The following is a 19,224-nucleotide window of genomic DNA, read 5'->3' as shown; positions in this document are numbered from 1 at the left end:
AAACATAGAGAGTGCAGACAAGGTTCCTTTCGGGATATTTATTCTTCAGGCCGCTCTTCCCTGAGAAAGAAAGAAAGAAAGAGAGAGAGAGAGAGAGAGAGAGAGAAAGAAGCGGGCCGTGAGATTATTATTATTATTATTATTATTATGTATCACTCATATTTCCTGACTGTTGAGTAGAAGGAGTGGCTATTATTATTATTATTATTTTATTATTTGCTATCACTCATATTTCCCGACTGTTGAGTTGAAGGATTGGCAATTATTATTATTATTATTACTATTATTATTATTATTATTTGATATCATTCATGTTTCCTGACTGTTGAGTTGAAGGAGTGGCAAGTATTATTATTATTATTATTATTATTATTATTATTATTATTATTATTATTATTATTATTAGGTATCACTCATATTTCCTGTTACGTTGAGTTGAAGGAGTGGCAATTATTATTATTATTATTATTTGCTATCACTCATATTTCCTGACTGTTGAGTTGAAGGAGTGGCAAGTATGATGATGATGGTGATGATGATGATGATTATTATTTGATATCACTCATATTTCCTGACTGTCGAGTAGGAGTGACATAAATTATTATTATTATTAATTTGTTATTATTATTATTTGATATCACTCATATTTCCTGACTGTTGAGTTGAAGGAGCGGCAAGTATTATTATTATTATCATTATTATTATTTTATTATATGGCAGTGTGGACTCAAGATAATCCAGTTCAAAGCAGATAATATAAGATTATAAATGGGTTATATAGCTGTGTGGAAGGGCCTTGAGTCTACACTGCCATATAATCCAGTGCAAATCAGATAATCTGTAGTTTATAGGCAGTGTGGAAGAGGCCTAAGTGAGGCCTAACTCTGCCTGTCCCCTGGGCTGAGTGGGTTGCTAGGAGACCAAGTGGGCGGAGCTTAGCCTTCTAACTGGCAGCAATTGGATAAAAGCAATTATTCCTCTCCCTCTAATTAGGACTTTATTTTTCTTTTCTGTTTGTTGTATGAACCTAGAGGCGTGGGTGATGGGTTGTGTTGTCAAATTTCGAGGTTGGGGGGCCTGTAGTTTTGTTGTTTTGTGCGTCACCGTGATGCCATCACTCTTTTATAGATATAGATATAGATCTCGACTGTTGTTCCTCTCCCGCAGACCCCGCTTTCCCTGGGACCCACCTGCCGGACCCCGGAGGCCCCTCTCAGGGGGGGGGCCTGAAGGGCGTGGCCCGGGGCCCCCCCTGCGGCCAGGGCAGCGGGGCCTGTTCCCGGAGCGGGCGCAGGAAGAGTCCGCGGGGGTCCTGGAAGGAGGCGTCCTGCACCCGCCCGCGCTGGGGGGTCCCGCGGGGCGTCCGGCCGGGGGCCACGGGGGGCGTGGGGTGCCCGGCGGGGGGCTCCAGCAGGAGGGAGGCCGCGTCCATCAAGACCCGGAGGGGCGGCAGGTGCCCGTCCCGCTTGCTGCTGAAGATGAAGGTGACCGGGGAGGCCGGGCGGGAGGGCAGCGGCGTGGGCAGGTGGCTGGCGGTGGTCCTGGCCAGCCACGAGGAGCCCCCCGGGCGCAGGGCCGAGCCCAGCACCTCCAGCGGGGCCTCCGCCAAGGGCGGCAGCCTGGTCCTCTGCTGGGACGGGTTCCTCCCCTTGACGGGCCGGCCTGGAAGAGAAGCAGAGAGGGGTCTGCAAGGTATGCTCCTCCCGTTGTGAGCAAATGTGGGATTTACTTCAGCAAAACATAAAATATCTAGCTGTGCCCGGCCACGCGTTGCTGTGGCTAGGACTTTATTTTTCTTTTCTTTTTGTTGTATGAACATAGAGGCATGGATGAGAGGTTGTGCTGTCAATTTTCAAGGTTGTGGGGCGTTTAGTTTAGTTGTTTTGTCCGGCGCCGTGATCCCATTACCCTTTTATATATATATATAGACTAGCTGTGCCCGGCCACGTGTTGCTGTGGTTTTATATATATAGAAAACATAGTGTTTCTGGCCGCTCTTCTCTGCTCTGGGTCTTTTCTCCTTTCCTGAAAGGTGGGCACTTGCTTAACCTCCTCCTCTGATTCCTCAACCAAACAGCCCGGAAAACATACAACAACCCTGTGATTCCTGAACACTTTCCGGCTCCCCTTCCTCTTCGGAAGATGAGGAAACCCTAACAGATGGCTCTCTGTCAGGAGGGATCGGGTGGTGCCTTCCTTCCTACAGAAAGAACAGGTGGTCCTTGGGGTCCTTCTCAATCATTATCTGTTTATCCGACGGTCTATCTATTTGACTATCTTATCTATGACTGGATGGCCCTCTACTGGGAGGGATCAAGTGGTGTCTTCCTTTCTGTTTATTTATATCTTGCCCTTCTTTATTTATATCCTACCCTTACTATTATCTGTATTATTATTATTATGTTTATTATTGTTAATATGTTTATTATGTTTATTCATACCCTGCCCTTCTCTCAAGGAGACTCAAGGCGGCTATGTATCTATTACTACTATTATCTGTATTATTATTGTTATTATTATTATTATTATTATTATTACAATATATTTATTATGTTTATTGTGATGTTTATTCATACCCAGCCCTGCTCTCAAGGAGACTCAAGACGGCTATGTATCTATTACTACTATTATCTGTATTATTATTGTTATTATTATTATTATTATTATTATTACAATATATTTATTATGTTTATTGTGATGTTTATTCATACCCAGCCCTGCTCTCAAGGAGACTCAAGACGGCTATGTATCTATTACTACTATTATCTGTATTATTGTTGTTATTATTATTATTATTATTATTATTACAATATATTTATTATGTTTATTGTGATGTTTATTCATACCCAGCCCTGCTCTCAAGGAGACTCAAGACGGCTATGTATCTATTACTACTATTATCTGTATTATTATTGTTATTATTATTATTATTATTATTACAATATATTTATTATGTTTATTGTGATGTTTATTCATACCCAGCCCTGCTCTCCACAAGGAGACTCCAGGTGACTATGTCCCGATGATGATGATGATGATGATGATGACGACGACGTTTGTTACCTGTCATCGTGGTGGAAGGAGAGCCCCGAAGGCCACGGTGGTCTCCGGGGGGGAGGCTCATGGGAAAGTGCCTGTCAAGCCGGGTGATGTCACAGTGGGAGGGAAGGCAACCGCAGGAGGAGACCTCCTTGGACCGGGGGGGGTGGGGGTGGTGTTGTTGTTGTTATTATTATTATTTATTTACAGTATTGATATTCCGCCCTTCTTTCTCAGGGCGAATCACAATGCGCACATAGACATGGCAAACATTCAATGCCATTACTAGACATACGACATATAGAGACAGACACAGAGGCCATTTAACATTTTCCAGCTTCATTCCGGCCACCACTTCCCCGTCCACTTATGACACCGAGCCCTTGATGGAGTACATCCTCATTCCTTTCCGCACGCTGCTGGAAGTTTTTATGGTGTCATAAATTAGTTCAGTTGGCCTCCCCTCGTAAAGCGGTACCTAAATTTACTACTACTGTCTTTCAAGTTGCTTAGGCCAACAGCGAGCCAGGCTTTTAAATGGCAGGGAAGGGTCACCTAGTGGCAGGGAAGGGTCACCTTCTGCCCCTCTAGGGTCACCTACTGTCCTGCTAAGGGCACCTGCTGTTTTATTGTTTTATTGCTGATATTGTATTGTTGTATCGGGCATGGCCCCATGTAAGCCGCTCCGAGTCCCTCCGGGGAGATGGGGCGGGATATAAAAATAAAGTTATTATTATTATTATTATATCCGAATCCTGGTATATCCGAATCCCGGTATATCCGAATCCCGGTATATCTGAATCTTGGTATACCTGAATCTCAGTATATCCTAATCTCGATATATCCGAATCCCGGTATACCTGAATCTCGGTATATCTTAATCTCGATATATCCGAATCCCGGTATACCTGAATCTCGGTATATCCTAATCTCGATATATCCGAATCCCGGTATACCTGAATCTCGGTATATCCTAATCTCGATATATCCGAATCCCGGTATACCTGAATCTCGGTATATCCTAATCTCGATATATCCGAATCCCGGTATACCTGAATCTCGGTATATCCTAATCTCGATATATCCGAATCCCGGTATACCTGAATCTCGGTATATCTTAATCTCGATATATCCGAATCCCGGTATACCTGAATCTCGGTATATCCTAATCTCGATATATCCGAATCCCGGTATACCTGAATCTCGGTATATCCTAATCTCGATATATCCGAATCCCGGTATACCTGAATCTCGGTATATCCTAATCTCGATATATCCGAATCCCGGTATACCTGAATCTCGGTATATCCTAATCTCGATATATCCGAATCCCGGTATACCTGAATCTCGGTATATCCTAATCTCGATATATCCGAATCCCGGTATACCTGAATCTCGGTATATCCTAATCTCGATATATCCGAATCCCGGTATACCTGAATCTCGGTATATCCTAATCTCGATATATCCGAATCCCGGTATACCTGAATCTCGGTATATCCTAATCTCGATATATCCGAATCCCGGTATACCTGAATCTCGGTATATCCTAATCTCGATATATCCGAATCCCGGTATACCTGAATCTCGGTATATCCTAATCTCGATATATCCGAATCCTGGTATACCTGAATCTCGGTATATCTTAATCTCGATATATCTGAATCCCGGTATATCCGAATCCCGGCATATCTGCATCTTAGAACCAAGCAACAAGTCTGGACAACGGAAGCAGAAATCCCAGGACTAACAGGTCTGCATGCGGACCTCTTTTATGAAGTCCTGGGATTTTTTGTCTGTTCAAAACCCGTGATTTCGTGCTGTCTGGAAGCGCCCGAGAGTGAAAAAGTCGAGTCGGCGGAACAAGAAGAAGAAACGTGAGACGTGGAGAAAGAGAAGCATCGTTTAAAACCCTGGGGATACAAGGAATCATAAATACAGCGGCGGGGCTTCCTTCATGCAGAGAGAGAGAGGGGTCGGGTGTCCTTTTTGTACCACTAGGCGTCCCCTGATCCCACCGTTTGCGTGGAGAGGAGTCTCGTGTGTGTTTGATGGAAGGAGGCGAAGGGAGGGAAGCGCAGGGCGAGAGGACGGAAGAGAGAAACTGTCACAACGCCCAGAGAGAGATGGCTTATTCATTGGAGGAAAGGAAGGAAGGAAGGAAGGAAGGAAGGAAGGAAGGAAGGAAGGAAGGAGGGAGGAGGGAGGGAGGAATAAAGGAAGGAAGAAACAAAGGAAGGAAGGAAGGAGGAATGAAGGAAGCAAAGAAAAAAGGAAGGAGGTAAGAAGGAAAGGAAGGAAGGAAGGAGGGAGGGAGGGAGGAGGGAGGGAGGAATAAAGGAAGGAAGGAAGGAAGGAGGAATGAAGGAAGCAAAGAAAAAAGGAAGGAGGTAAGAAGGAAAGGAAGGAAGGAAGGAGGGAGGGAGGGAGGGAGGGAAGAAAGAAACAAAGGAAGGAAGGAAGGAAAGAGAAAATGAAGGAAGTAAGAAGGAAAGGAAGGAAGGGAGGAGGGAGGGAGGAAGGAAAGAGAAAAGGAAGGAAGGAAGGAAGAAAGAAAGAAAGGAAAGAGAAAAGAAAGGAGGGAAGAAAGAAAGAAAGGAAAGAAGGAAGGAGAGAGAAAAGGAAGAAGAGAACAAGGAAAGGAAGGAAGGAAGAAACAAAGGAATGAAGGAAGGGATAAAAGAAGGAACGAAGGAAGGAATAAAGGAAAAAGCAATGGAAGGAAGGAAGAAAGATAGAAAAGAAGGAAGAAAATGAAGGAGGGAAGGAAGGAAGGAATAAACAAAGGAAGCAATGAAGGAAGGAAGGAGGAAATGGAGGAAAGGAAGGAGGAAAGGAAGTAAGAGGGAGGGAAGGAAGGAAGGAAGGAAGGAAGGAAAAAGAAAGGCCTATAGGGTGCTGGCTTTAAGGAGTGCAGTCTATGTGTGTGTGTGTGTGTGTGTGTGTGTATATATACACACACACACACATATACATATATATATATATACATACACACACACACATGCAAAGTCAATGTATGCATGTTTTGCCTGTCCGTTAGCAACACAAAGGGGAACTGGCTAGGTGAAGTGGCCCTCTGTGAGGCCGCTGGGTGAAGTGGCCCCTTGGTGGCGTTCCCCGAGCGGCCTTCTCTTGAGAAACCTCAAGAAACAAAAGGGGGGAAAAAACATCAAAACGCCCGCATTTCAATCCGAGACTTCGGAAAACTTTGGGTTTTGTTGGCGCTTCCGAACATGCAGGTCCTTCGGTCCCAGAGGAGGGCGGCACAGGGGGGGGGTCACGTCCAGGAGGCCCCTCCCTCCCTCCCTCTGTCCATCCGTCCGTCCGTCCATCCGTCCGTCCACTACTTGGTGTCTTTGCCTGGAAGGGAAGCCAAGGAAAGAAGCCTTACTTGTATGCAGACCCCAAAGGAAGGAAGGAAGGAAGGAAGGAAGGAAGGAAGGAAGGAAGGAAGGAAGGAAGGAAGGAAGGAAGGAAGGAAGGAAGAGAAGGAAGGAAGGAAGGAAGGAAGGAAGGAAGGAAGGAAGGAAGGAAGGAAGGAGGAAGGAAGGAAGAGAAGGAAGGAAGGAAGGAAGGAAGGAAGGAAAGGAAGGAAGGAAGGAAGGAAGGAAGGAAGGAAGGAAGGAAGGAAGGAAGGAAGGGAAGGAAGGAAGGAAGGAAGGAAGGAAGGAAGGAAGGAAGGAAGGAAGGAAGGAAGGAAGGAAGGAAGGAAGAGAAGGAAGGAAGGAAGGAAGGAAGGAAGGAAGGAAGGAAGGAAGAGAAGGAAGGAAGGAAGAGAAGGAAGGAAGGAAGGAAGGAAGGAAGGAAAGGAAGGAAGGAAGGAAGGAAGGAAGGAAGGAAGGAAGGAAGGAAGGAAGGAAGGAAGGAAGAGGAAGGAAGGAAGGAAGAGAAGGAAGGAAGGAAGGAAGGAAGAAGGAAGGAAGGAAGGAAGGAAGGAAGGAAGGAAGGAAGGAAGGAAGGAAGGAAGGAAGGAAGGAAGGAAGGAAGGAAGGAAGGAAGGAAGGAAGGAAGGAAGGAAGGAAGGAAGGAAGGAAGGAAGGAGAGGAAGGAAGGAAGGAAGGAAGGAAGGAAGGAAGGAAGGAAGGGAAGGAAAGGAAGGAAGGAAGGAAGGAAGGAAGGAAGGAAGGAAGGAAGGAAGGAAGGAAGGAAGGAAGGAAGGAAGGAAGGAAGGAAGGAAGGAGGAAGGAGGAAGGAAGGAAGGAAGGAAGGAAGGAAGGAAGGAAGGAAGGAAGGAAGGAAGGAAGGAAGGAAGGAAGGAAGGAAAGGAAGGAAGGAAGGAAGAAGGAAGGAAGGAAGGAGAAGGAAGGAAGGAAGAGAAGGAAGGAAGGAAAGGAAGGAAGGAAAGGAAAGGAAGGAAGGAAGAGAAGGAAGGAAGGAAGGAAGGAAGGAAGGAAGGAAGGAAGGAAGGAAGGAAGGAAGAGAAGGAAGGAAGGAAGGAAAGGAAGAGGAAGGAAGGAAGGAAGGAAGGAAGGAAGGAAGGAAGGAAGAGAAGGAAGGAAGGAAGGAAGGAAGGAAGGAAGGAAGGAAGGAAGGAAGGAAGGAAGGAAGGAAGGAAGGAAGGAAGGAAGGAAGGAAGGAAGGAAGGAAGAGAAGGAAGGAAGGAGGAAGGAAGGAAGGAAGGAAGGAAAGGAAGAGAAGGAAAAACGAAAGGAAAGTAAAGGAGGGAGGGAGGGAAGGAAGGAAAGAAGGAAGGAAGGAAGGAAGCAAAAAAGGGAGGGAGGAAGGAAGCAGGAAGGAGAAGGGGAAAAAGGAATGATGCCATTGGGAAGGAAAGGTGATGTATATGGGGAAGGGAGGAAGGAAGGGAAGGGGAAAGAAAGAAGGGAAAAGAAGAATGTTGCCCCACTCATTTAAACTCTGGAAACATAACAGAATCGAGGTATTTGCAGGCGGGAGGGCGGTTATTCTTCCATGCAGAGGAGGCTTCCTTGATTACCTCTCCTTGATTTACCTCTCCGCTGAACGCGAGGTACCTATTTATCTACTTGGCATTTCTGCTTTCAACCTGCTAGGTGGGCAGGTGAGCTGGGGCTTGACGGCAGGTGCTTACCTCGACCTGGGGCTCGAACGGCTGACCTCCTCAAACGGCAGCCCGCTGTGCTAATAATATTAATTAAGGGCCAGGCTTCGTAACTTTTCCATCAGCACTTATACCTGGTGGTGTTTCTCGGGACTGCTGCCTGCCTACGTCCTTTCTCCCAAGCGCCAAGCCGACGGAGCCGGGCAAAGCTTCTTACCGTCGAGAGGAGGGTGTCGGGAGAGGAGCTTGAGGGCTTCGTCCAGCAGGAGGATGACCGGCAAGGAGATCTTCAGCACCCACAGCCACTGCGGCCAGCTCAGCAGGCGTCACCTGGAAGATCAGCTGCCGGCGGGGAAAATAACAATCACATCATCATCTGTCTGATCATCTGTATTTTTATAGGCAGCGTGGAAGAGGCCTAAGTGAGGCCTAACTCTGCCTGTCCCCTGGGCTGAGTGGGTTGCTAGGAGACCAAGTGGGCGGAGCTTAGCCTTGGATGAAAGCAATTCTTCCTCTCCCTCTAATTAGGACTTTATTTTTCTTCCCTTTTTTGTTGTATGAACCTAGGGCTTAGTGTTTCTGGGATGTGCAGTTTTGTTGTTTTGTCCTACGCCGGAACGTCACTACCCTTTTATATATATATAGACTAGCTGTGCCCGGCCACGCGTTGCTGTGGCGTATGGGAATTCTTTGTTAGGTAGGTGGAATAACAGTGAATAGCTTTGTAGCCTGAAAGCCTGGCCATTTTCTTATGGGAATCCTTGTTTGGTGAGCTGGAATAGAAAGGAATAGGCTTGCTGCTTGGAAGGTTAGGTAGTTGCCTTTTAGGGGGGGTAGAATTGTAATGAATAGCCTCGGTGGTTCAAAGCCTGGGTGCTTGCTATCTAGGGGAAATCTTTGGTTGGTCAGCTTCAGAGTAGTATCACTGTTTCAAAGCCTGGTCTCTTTTATGAAGGTTAATATTTTATTGGTGTGGTTGAATTGCACTGAATATCCTTGCAGCTCCAATGTCTGGCTGTATTTATTATTTTGTATTATATATATATATTACAAAATATAGAAAGCATGGCACATTGCCTGTTGTGGGTTTTGGCCTTTTGTGATTGTGTTGTAACTTACTGGAGGCAGGGATGATGGATTGTGTTGCCAATTTTAGAGTTTGGGGGGTGTTGGGTTTTGTTGTTTTGTGAGTCGCCGTGATGCCAAAAGCCTTTTATATATATAGATGTACTGTCCACTTGTAGGGCCAAATTAACAACAAATCTGGCAACGAAACTCCTCGGGGTTTCCGAAGCCTCCTTGTCCTCGTCCCCGGGACTCACCGGCAAGGGCTTGACGTAGAGAATGAGGAAGTGCAAGGCCATGGAGACCACGATGGCCCCCAGCAGCCACAGGTTCAGCCACGGAGGCATCCGCAGCAAGGACTGGTTTTCGGAGACGCTGCCAAAGGAAGGAGGAGAGAAGCCGCAATGAGACTCCAACTACATCATCATCATCATTATTAGTTTACAGTAGAATATATTTAAAAAGCCAAGCAAGAAAACAGTAAATAGTACAATCCAAAAAGTAATGAGTGTTGTATGTCAGCCTGTTGCTCCCACTTACAAATTCAACCTAAGAACAGCCTTGCAGCTTCAAAGCCAGGCTGCTTCCTACCTGGTGGGACCCTCCGTTGGCTGGCTTGAATAGCACTGAACAGTCTTGTTCATTATTTAGGGATGGCCTGTATATCTATCTATCTATCTATCTATCTATATATATAAAAGAGTGATGGTATCACGGCGACCCACAAAACAACAAAACTACAAGCCCCCCAACCTCGAAATTTGACGACACAACCCATCATCCACGCCCCTAGGTTGATATAACAAAAAGCAAAGAAAAATAAAGTCCTAATTAGAGGGAGAGAAATAATTGTTTTTATCCAATTGCTGCCACTTAGAAGGCTAAGCTCTGCCCACTTGGTCTCCTAGCAACCCACTCAGCCCAGGGGACCCTTTACCTTAACTACCACCAATTCCTCAATACTTTATTTCCCATACCACCATACTTTGCCACAGCAATGCGTGGCCGGGCACAGCTAGTATATATATATAAAAGAGTGATGGTATCACGGCGACCCACACAACAACAAAACTACAAGCCCCCCAACCTCGAAATTTGACAACACAACCCATCATCCACGCCTCTAGGTTGATATAACAAAAAGCAAAGAAAAATAAAGTCCTAATTAGAGGGAGAGAAATAATTGTTTTTATCCAATTGCTGCCACTTAGAAGGCTAAGCTCTGCCCACTTGGTCTCCTAGCAACCCACTCAGCCCAGTGTTAATAAAAGAATAAAAAATAAAATAAATACAAATAATACAATAAAAAATAAAAAACACTAAAAAATTAATACAATCCAATACTATAACAAAATAACTAAAAACAATACAACAAAATAATAAAATATAATAAATAAAAAAGATAAGTTACAATAAAATTAATTTAAAAAATACAAATAACGTCAAATAAAAATTCCAGAACAACTTTTAACCAATACCACCACCACTTTGCCACAGCAACGCGTGGCCGGGCACAGCTAGTATGTGTGTGTGTGTGTGTGTGTGTGTGTGTGTGTATATATATATATATATATATATATATATATACACACACACACACACACATATATACATATACATATACTGAACATTCCCGGCCACGTGTTGCTGTGGTATAGTCTGGTAGTGTGGAAAATAAAATAACGAGAAGCAGCCAGGGTTTGAAGCTGCAAGGCTATTTAATGGTATTCTAGCTGGCCCACTAAGGATTCCCCAAGGTAGGAAGCAGGCAGGCTTTGTTGCTGCAAGGCTGTTCAGTGCTATTCAAGCTGGCCAAATGAGGATTCCCCTAGGTAGGAAGCAGCCTGGCTGTTCAGTGCTATTTAAGTTTTAAGTTCTTTCCAGTTTATTTTGTTTATATATATTTTTTTTTGAGTGAAGCACATACATTGGATTAGTAGGTGTATTGTGGCCAAATTTGGTGTCATTTGGTCCACTGGTTTTTTTGTTTACTGTATTGGAAAAACGAACATTTATATATATGTATATATGTATGTATGTATGTATGTATATGTATAAATAGATGCTAGAATCAGGAGAGACTCCAAGAGCCAAGCAAGAGGTCACAATCAAAGCCCTCCCGGCAGACGGCCACCCAACAACACTGACGAAGAAACCGCACCTGTTGAGCGCGTTGCACATCTCAATGGTCACCAGCACCGAGAGCGCCATGGTGGTTGGGTAGCGGGACTCGAAGATTGCACAGTCGATGCCGTCGAAGACGGGGTTGTCTCCCGTGCAGCGCATGAAGTTCCTCTGCAGGGAGGAAAAGCCAGTCACAAAGATCACCCTCCTCGGTTGCTATGCAGCCTGAATCCGCCTGACGACACCCCCATCTTCAACTCAGGACGCTTAACTCCCTTCCTAAGACTTTGAAATTGTGATTTTTTTTCTGGATTTTAAATTGTGTATCTTTTATTATTATTATTATTATTATTATTATTATTATTATTATTATTATTATTATTATTATTATTTCACAAGAAAGTATGGGCTATAAGGGCCAGCATGTGTGGTGTCTTACCAACTGATAGAAGGAGACTTGGGGCCCTTCCGGGTCATACAGGAACCACCACGTCGCTGCGCCAACGGTTGCAAACCCAACATACACTGCAAGGAAAAGTGGGGAGAAGGAGATATATAAGATCACACTTGCCACACTGAGCTCCCATGACCCACTCTACGTCCTGGTACGGTTTGTGGGATGATGGACCATGGACGATGGGACTTGCTGTACCATCACTCACTTCCTGAGACCACTGCGACGCCCACCAATGACGGATCAGGACCAAACTTGGCACACAGAGCAACCATGACCCACTCTACGTCCTGGTGTGGTTTGGAGGAGGGTGGACTATGGGCGATGGGACCTGGTGCAGTTTGTGGGATGACGGACCATGGACGATGGGACTTGCTGTACCTTCACTCACTTCCTGAGACCACTGCGACGCCCACCAGTGACGGATCAGGACCAAACTTGGCACACAGAGCTCCCGTTACCCACTCTACATCATGGTGTGGTTTGTGGGATGATGGACCATGGACGATGGGACTTGCTGTACCGTCACTCACTTCCTGAGACCACTGCGACGCCCACCAATGACGGATCAGGACCAAACTTGGCACACAGAGCAACCATGACCCACTCTACGTCCTGGTGTGGTTTGGAGGAGGGTGGACTATGGGCGATGGGACCTGGTGCAGTTTGTGGGATGACGGACCATGGACGATGGGACTTGCTGTACCTTCACTCACTTCCTGAGACCACTGCGACCCCCACCAGTGACGGATCAGGACCAAACTTGGCACACAGAGCTCCTGTTACCCACTCTACGTCCTGGTGTAGTTTGGAGAAGGATGGACTATGGGAGATGGGACCTGGTGCAGTTTGTGGGATGACGGACCATGGACGATGGGACTTGCTGTACCGTCACTCACTTCCTGAGACCACTGTGATGCCCACCAGTGACGGATCAGGACCAAACTTGGCACACAGAGCTCCTGTTACCCATTCTACGTCCTGGTGTAGTTTGGAGAAGGATGGACCATGGACAATGGGACTTGTAATACCTTTACTCACTTCCTGAGACCACTGTGATGCCCACCAGTGACGGATCAGGACCAAACTTGGCACACAGAGCAACCATGACCCACTCTACATCCTGGTGTGGTTTGGAGGAGGGTGGACTATGGGCTATGGGACCTGGTGCAGTTTGTGGGATGATGGACCATGGACGATGGGACTTGCTGTACTGTCACTCACTTCCTGAGACCACTGCGACGCCCACCAGTGACGGATCAGGACCAAACTTGGCACACAGAGCTCCCGTTACCCACTCTATATCATGGTGTGGTTTGGAGGAGGATGGACCATGGACGATGGGACTTCTAATACCTTCACTTCCTGAGACCACTGCGACACCCACCAATGACGGATCAGGACCAAACTTGGCACACAGAGCTCCCGTTACCCACTCTACGTCCTGGTGTGGTTTGGAGAAGGATGGACTATGGGAGATGGGACCTGGTGCAGTTTGTGGGATGACGGACCATGGACGATGGGACTTGCTGTACCTTCACTCACTTCTTGAGACCACTGCGACACCCACCAGTGACGGATCAGGACCAAACTTGGCACACAGAGCTCCCGTTACCCACTCTACATCCTGGTGTTGTTTGGAGGAGGATGGACCATGGACGATGGGACTTGCATATGGCAGGTTAAGCCTCCATCCATCCCTCATCGCCCAACTCAAATGGCTCACCTCCAATGGCCAGGTAGCGGAAGAAGAGCCACCCGCTGATGAGAGGCTCCCGGGGGTTGCGGGGCAGCTTGTCCATGATGTCGAGGTCCGGCGGGTTGAAGCCCAGCGCTGTGGCCGGGAGGCCGTCCGTCACCAGGTTGACCCACAGCAGCTGGACCGGGATCAGGGCTTCCGGGAGGCCCAGGATGGCCGTCAGGAAGATGCTGCAAAGGTGAAAAGTTCATAGATGAATGAATATAAATAAATAAGATCCGGGCCAAACTACAAATCCCAGCCCCGAACCCTTACCAGACGACCTCCCCGACGTTGGAGGAGATGAGGTAGCGGATGAACTGCTTCATGTTGTTGTAGATGGCCCGTCCCTCCTCCACGGCGGCCACGATGGTGGAGAAGTTGTCGTCGGACAGGACCATCTCGGCCGCCGACTTGGCCACCGCCGTGCCGGAACCCATGGCGATGCCGATCTCGGCCTTCTTCAAAGCCGGGGCGTCGTTCACCCCGTCGCCGGTCTGCGGGAGACAATCCATCTCATCCAGATATAGAATCTGATCCAGAAATCCCATCTCATGGAGATATCCAAGATAGTCCATTTCATCCAGATATCCCATCTCATCCAGATAGTCCATCTCATTGGATAGTCCACCCCAGTCAGATAATCCATCTGATCCAAATATAGAATCTGAGACAGATATCCTATCTCATCCAGAAATCCCATCTGACCCAGATATACAATTTGATCCAGATAGTCCATCTCATCTAGACAGTCCATCTCATCCAGTTATCCCATCTCATCCGGACATCCCATCTTATCCAGACAGTCCATCCCATCCAGATGTCCCATCTGATCCAGATATACAATTTGATCCAGATACCCATCTCATCCAGATAGTCCATCCCATCCAGTTATCCCATCTCATCCAGACAGTCCATCTCAACCAGATATCTCATCCCATCCGGATATCTTATCTGATCCAGATATCCCATCTCGTCAAGACAGTTCAATTCATCCAGATAGTCCACCTCATCCAGATAGTCCATCTCATCCAGATAGTCCATCTCATCCAGATATCCCATCTAATCCAGATATACAATTTCATCCAGATACCCATCTCATCCAGATAGTCAATCTCATCCATAGCCCATCTCATCCAGATAGTCCATCTCATCCAGATATCCCATCTAATCCAGATATACAATTTCATCCAGATACCCATCTCATCCAGATAGTCAATCTCATCCATAGCCCATCTCATCCAGATAGTCCATCTCATCCAGATAGTCCATCTCATCCAGATAGTCCATCTCATCCAGATAGTCCATCTCATCCGGATAGTCCATCTCATCCGGATAGTCCATCTCATCCAGATAGTCCATCTCATCCAGATAGTCCATCTCATCCAGATAGTCCATCTCATCCAGATAGTCCATCTCATCCAGATATACAATTTCATCCAGACACCCATCTCATCCAGATAGTCAATCTCATCCATAGCCCATCTCATCCAGATAGTCCATCTCATCCGGATAGTCCACCCCATCCAGATATCCCATCTGATCCAGATATACAATTTCATCCAGATACCCATCTCATCCAGATAGTCCATCTCATCCAGATAGTCCATCTCATCCATACAATCCATCTCATTAAGACAGTCCTTTACACCCAGGCAGCCCATCTGATCTAGATATCCCACCTCAACCCAAAGCCCCAGGAGCTGGGGGGCCACCACACACCACTTTCCCTCAGGAGGTCCCAGCCTGGCATCCCAGGGGGCTCACCATGGCCGTGATTTCGTTGAAGGACTGCAGGTACTCCACGATCTTGGACTTGTGGGCCGGCTCCACCCGGGCGAAGCAGCGCGCCACGCGGCAGGCCTGGCTCTGGTCCTCAGGCGAGAGGTCGTCGAACTCCCGCCCTGTGTAGGCCTTGCCCGCCACGTCCTCCTTCTCCGAGAAGATCCCGATCCTCCGGCAGATGGCCACGGCCGTCCCCTTGTTGTCCCCGGTGATCATGATGACGCGGATGCCGGCTTGTCGGCACATCTCGATGGATGACATCACTTCCTTCCGGGGCGGGTCCAGCATCCCCACACACCCCACAAAGGTCAGGTTGGTCTGCAAGCCAAAGAAAGGGAGGGAGGAATTGATCCACCTCACCTTATGTGTATGTTGATTTGCCAGTTTATCTGTATCTCTTTGGCGTGGGAGGGATTGTAGACATGTGATTGTACTGAGCATGTTCAGACACAGGACTCCATTTTGTCTTCAGTTCACCTTTTTGCATCGGACCTCAGTGGAGGTGGATGCATATTGCTATTTGGACTTCAGAGAGTACAAGTATACTTAAAGACTATGGACTATTGATTAAGAATGATACTCTGTGTACTCAACACAGAGAAGCTACATCCTATCTGTGACTAAACTTCGATAAGAAATGTTCCCGTATGGTGAATTAATACAAGATTTTTTTTATGAGTAAACACAATACGTTCTTTTTCAAAGAAGACTTTGCTTTTTAAAAAAAAAAATCTCTGAGTGCATGTTTTGAACTGAGAGGTTTCAAGGGAGTTTATATATATTGCTTGGGCCATTTCAACTGCAAAGAAACAACCACCCTCGGCGAGTTTTAAATGAATAAAGTCTAACAACTGAGTCACCTGTGCGCCATTACATGAATGTTTATAAATACTGTATACTTAAAGGCTATGGACTATTGATTAAGAATGATACTCTGTGTACTCAACACAGAGAAACTATATCCTATCTGTGACTAAACTTCGATAAGAAATGTTCCCGTATGGTGAATTAATACAAGATTTTTTATGAGTAAACACGATACGTTGTTTTTCAAAGAAGACTCTGAGTGCATGTTTTGAACTGAGAGGTTTCAAGGGAGTGTATATATCTTTTTGGGCCATTTCAAGTGCAAAGAAACAACCACCCTCAGCGAGTTTTAAATGAATAAAGTCTAACAACTGAGTCACCTGTGCGCCATTACAGGAATGTTTATAAATACTGTATTGAAAACATCGACTACAAAAATGCGTTGGATAATCCAGAACATTGGATAAGCGAGTGTTGGATAAGTGAGACTCTACTGTATTATATGTAATGTTACTAATAATATTACAATATATTGTAATATTGTTAGTAACATTACATATAAAATATATATAATTAATATTATTATGTCATTAGTATTATATCATACTAGCTGTGCCCGGCCACGCGTTGCTGTAGCGAAGTCTGGTGGTATGGGAAATAAAGTATTGAGGAATTGGTGGTAGTTAAGGTCAAGGGTCCCCTGGGCTGAGTGGGTTGCTAAGAGACCAAGTGGGCAGAGCTTAGCCTTCTAAGTGGCAGCAATTGGATAAAAACAATTATTTCTCTCCCTCTAATTAGGACTTTATTTTTCTTTGCTTTTTGTTATATCAACCTAGAGGCGTGGATGATGGGTTGTGTTGTCAAATTTCGATGTCGGGGGGCTTGTAGTTTTGTTGTTTTGTGGGTCGCCGTGATACCATCACTCTTTTTTATATATATATAGATATAGGTATAGAGATAGATAGATAGATAGATAGATAGATAGATAGATAGATAGATAGATAGATATACAGGCCATCCCTAAATAATGAACAAGACTGTTCAGTGCTATTCAAGCCAGCCAACGGAGGGTCCCACCAGGTAGGAAGCAGCCTGGCTTTGAAGCTGCAAGGCTGTTCTTAGGTTGAATTTGTAAGTGGGAGCAACAGGCTGACATACAACACTCATTACTTTTTGGATTGTACTATTTACTGTTTTCTTGCTTGGCCCCTTCTACACAGCTGTATACAATTCACACTGAAGTGGATTATATGGCAGTGTGGAGTCAAGATAATCCAGTGCAAAGCAGATAATATAAGATTATAAATGGGTTATATAGATGTGGAAGGGTCTTGAGTCTACACTGCCATATAATCCAGTTCAAATCAGATAATCTGTATTTTATAGGCAGTGTGGAAGAGGCCTAAGTGAGGCCTAACTCTGCCTGTCCCCTGGGCTGAGTGGGTTGCTAGGAGACCAAGTGGGCGGAGCCGCCGCCGCCTGGGGAGGCAACACCCACCTCGTAGGTGGCGAACTGCCCGGCGTCGTCCAGGCGCATGTCCTCCTTGCGTGGCGGGTGGTCTCGCGTGGCCAGGGCCAGGCAGCGCAGGGTGTCGGTCCCGGAGCCCCACTCCCGGATCGTGGACAGGATCTTCTCCTTGGCCGAGAGCGTCAGCGGGGCACGGGTGGCGCCCACACGCACGTAGTTGCAGCGCTCGATCACGCTTTCCGGGGCGCCCTTTCGGGGAGGAACCGACAAGAACAATTATTGACACAACGACGTTGTATGATCTTGTAGTTCACCCTTCCAAGCTGGGCCGGCTTTACCTTGACGAAGAGCTTGCTGCCGGAGGAGTTGTGTCCGGGGCCGGCGGCCACCGGCGTGCAGAAGACGGACATGGACTTGCGGTCGCGAGAAAACTCCAGGGTGCACTCCTTGCGCATCAGCCGCTTGATCACCTGCGGGAGACGAGACGAGCCGGGAGGTCTCATGTGTCACGTTCAGCCGTTGTTGATGGAAGGGGCTAATGTAAGTCAAACACTTCCCAAGCGTTTAGGACTGTGTGATGTATTATTATTATTATTATTATTATTATTATTATTATTATTATTTTATTATGACACAGCAAACAAGATAGATATGCTGGATTTCGTATCACAAAATCACAAGTCGGACACTTCCCAAGTGTCTACGACTGTGTGGATGATGCTGCAGATCCCAGTAGGGTGGCCTTTTGCTATTATTATTATTATTATTATTATTATTATTATTATTATTATTATTATTATTATTAACCTCTGCCGAGGCCTGGCATCATGACGGGAGGTGGCGGGACGGGGTCAGCAAAGCCATAAGGAAGTCCGGCAGGGCCTGGGTGGCCATCTGTGGGGAGGGATTGGGTTGTGCCTTGCTGCTACTCACGGCGTTGCAGGCGTTGGCCCTCTCGGCCGGGGAGAGGCCGCTGGTGTCCGTGTGGAAGACGTTCATCTTCTCCACCAGGCACGTCAACGCCGTCTCGGTGGCTTCGCCCACTTTTTCGTAGACTTTCTTGGACTGAAACGGAGAAAAGGAGAGGAAAGGGAACCATCACAGCAATGTGATGAAGTGTCTAGCTATTATTATTATTATTATTATTATTATTATTATTATTATTATTATTATTATTATTTTTACAGTAGAGTTCCGGTTATCCGACTTCCGATTATCTAACCTACCGAGAGTCATCCCTTCGGCGACCGTTTGCACTTTGGAGAAGTCCAGTAGGAGTTGCCTAGGCTGTGGCCGGGCTGTGGCACAGGCTGGTGAGCAGCCAGCTGCAATAAATCACTCCGACCAAGAGGTCATGCGTTCGAGGCCGGCCCGTGTCGGGGTGAGCACCCGACAATTGAAAATAAAATATAGCCCCTGCTCGTTGCTGACCTAAGCAACCCCAAAGATAGTTCAGGGCCCTGGCTGTGGCACAGGCTGGTGAGCAGCCAGCTGCAACAAATCACTCCGACCAAGAGGTCATGCGTTCGAGGCCGGCCCGTGTCGGGGTGAGCACCCGACAATTGAAAATAAAATATAGCCCCTGCTCGTTGCTGACCTAAGCAACCCCAAAGATAGTTCAGGGCCCTGGCTGTGGCACAGGCTGGTGAGCAGCCAGCTGCAACAAATCACTCCGACCAAGAGGTCATGCGTTCGAGGCCGGCCCGTGTCGGGGTGAGCAC

The 19,224-nt window shown here is 46.6% G+C and overlaps 2 protein-coding genes and 1 long non-coding RNA gene across 5 annotated transcripts in view; 1 reads left to right on the top strand and 2 right to left on the bottom strand.

The window, feature by feature from the left end:
* Nucleotides 1–23: 23 nt before the first annotated feature.
* On the bottom strand, nt 24–3,836 carry LOC134293132 (proline-rich proteoglycan 2-like). 3 transcript variants are annotated; one of them, XM_062959741.1, is made up of 3 exons: nt 3,064–3,836; nt 1,191–1,662; nt 24–60 (listed from the first exon to the last, which is right to left on the bottom strand). In XM_062959741.1, the coding sequence occupies exons 1-2, from the start codon at nt 3,122–3,124 to the stop codon at nt 1,214–1,216; spliced, it is 510 nt and encodes a 169-aa protein (XP_062815811.1). In that variant the 5' UTR covers nt 3,125–3,836; the 3' UTR covers nt 24–60; nt 1,191–1,213. The 3 variants fall into 3 exon arrangements, with proteins under 3 accessions (XP_062815811.1, XP_062815810.1, XP_062815809.1); XM_062959740.1 differs by having other exon boundaries at nt 2,979–3,124; XM_062959739.1 differs by lacking the exon at nt 24–60 and having other exon boundaries at nt 371–1,662; nt 2,979–3,124.
* On the top strand, nt 1,966–3,784 carry LOC134293135 (uncharacterized). Its single transcript, XR_010000157.1, has 2 exons — nt 1,966–2,215; nt 2,983–3,784. It is a non-coding gene; the product is annotated as an uncharacterized LOC134293135 (long non-coding RNA).
* A 4,424-nt stretch (nt 3,837–8,260) lies between the features above and the next one.
* atp2a3 (ATPase sarcoplasmic/endoplasmic reticulum Ca2+ transporting 3) overlaps nt 8,261–19,224 on the bottom strand; it is a 33,852-nt gene continuing 22,888 nt past the window's right edge. Inside the window, exons 11-20 of the mRNA XM_062959731.1 lie at nt 18,437–18,568; nt 17,842–17,973; nt 17,534–17,752; nt 15,211–15,546; nt 13,720–13,940; nt 13,432–13,634; nt 11,691–11,776; nt 11,289–11,422; nt 9,385–9,502; nt 8,261–8,404 (exon numbers count right to left, since the gene is read on the bottom strand). Coding sequence (XP_062815801.1) covers nt 8,276–8,404; nt 9,385–9,502; nt 11,289–11,422; nt 11,691–11,776; nt 13,432–13,634; nt 13,720–13,940; nt 15,211–15,546; nt 17,534–17,752; nt 17,842–17,973; nt 18,437–18,568 — 1,710 coding nt within the window. The 3' untranslated portion in view covers nt 8,261–8,275. The remainder of the gene's footprint in view (nt 8,405–9,384; nt 9,503–11,288; nt 11,423–11,690; nt 11,777–13,431; nt 13,635–13,719; nt 13,941–15,210; nt 15,547–17,533; nt 17,753–17,841; nt 17,974–18,436; nt 18,569–19,224) is intronic.

This window comes from Anolis carolinensis, unplaced genomic scaffold (genome assembly GCF_035594765.1).
Source record: "Anolis carolinensis isolate JA03-04 unplaced genomic scaffold, rAnoCar3.1.pri scaffold_7, whole genome shotgun sequence".
Lineage (NCBI taxonomy): Eukaryota > Metazoa > Chordata > Lepidosauria > Squamata > Dactyloidae > Anolis > Anolis carolinensis.
Note: the sequence above shows the minus strand (reverse complement) of the source record. Positions and strands in the feature narration are given on the sequence as shown.

What these genes read in the sequence shown, in the direction of transcription:
- LOC134293132 (XM_062959739.1), bottom strand. Translation starts at nt 3,124, where the DNA reads ATGAGCCTCCCCCCCGGAGACCACCGTGGCCTTCGGGGCTCTCCTTCC. An exon ending in CTTGTGGAGAGCAGGGCTGG is followed by an intron (nt 1,663 to 2,978) that starts GTATGAATAAAC and finishes CTTCTCTTCCAG; the next exon opens with GCCGGCCCGTCAAGGGGAGG.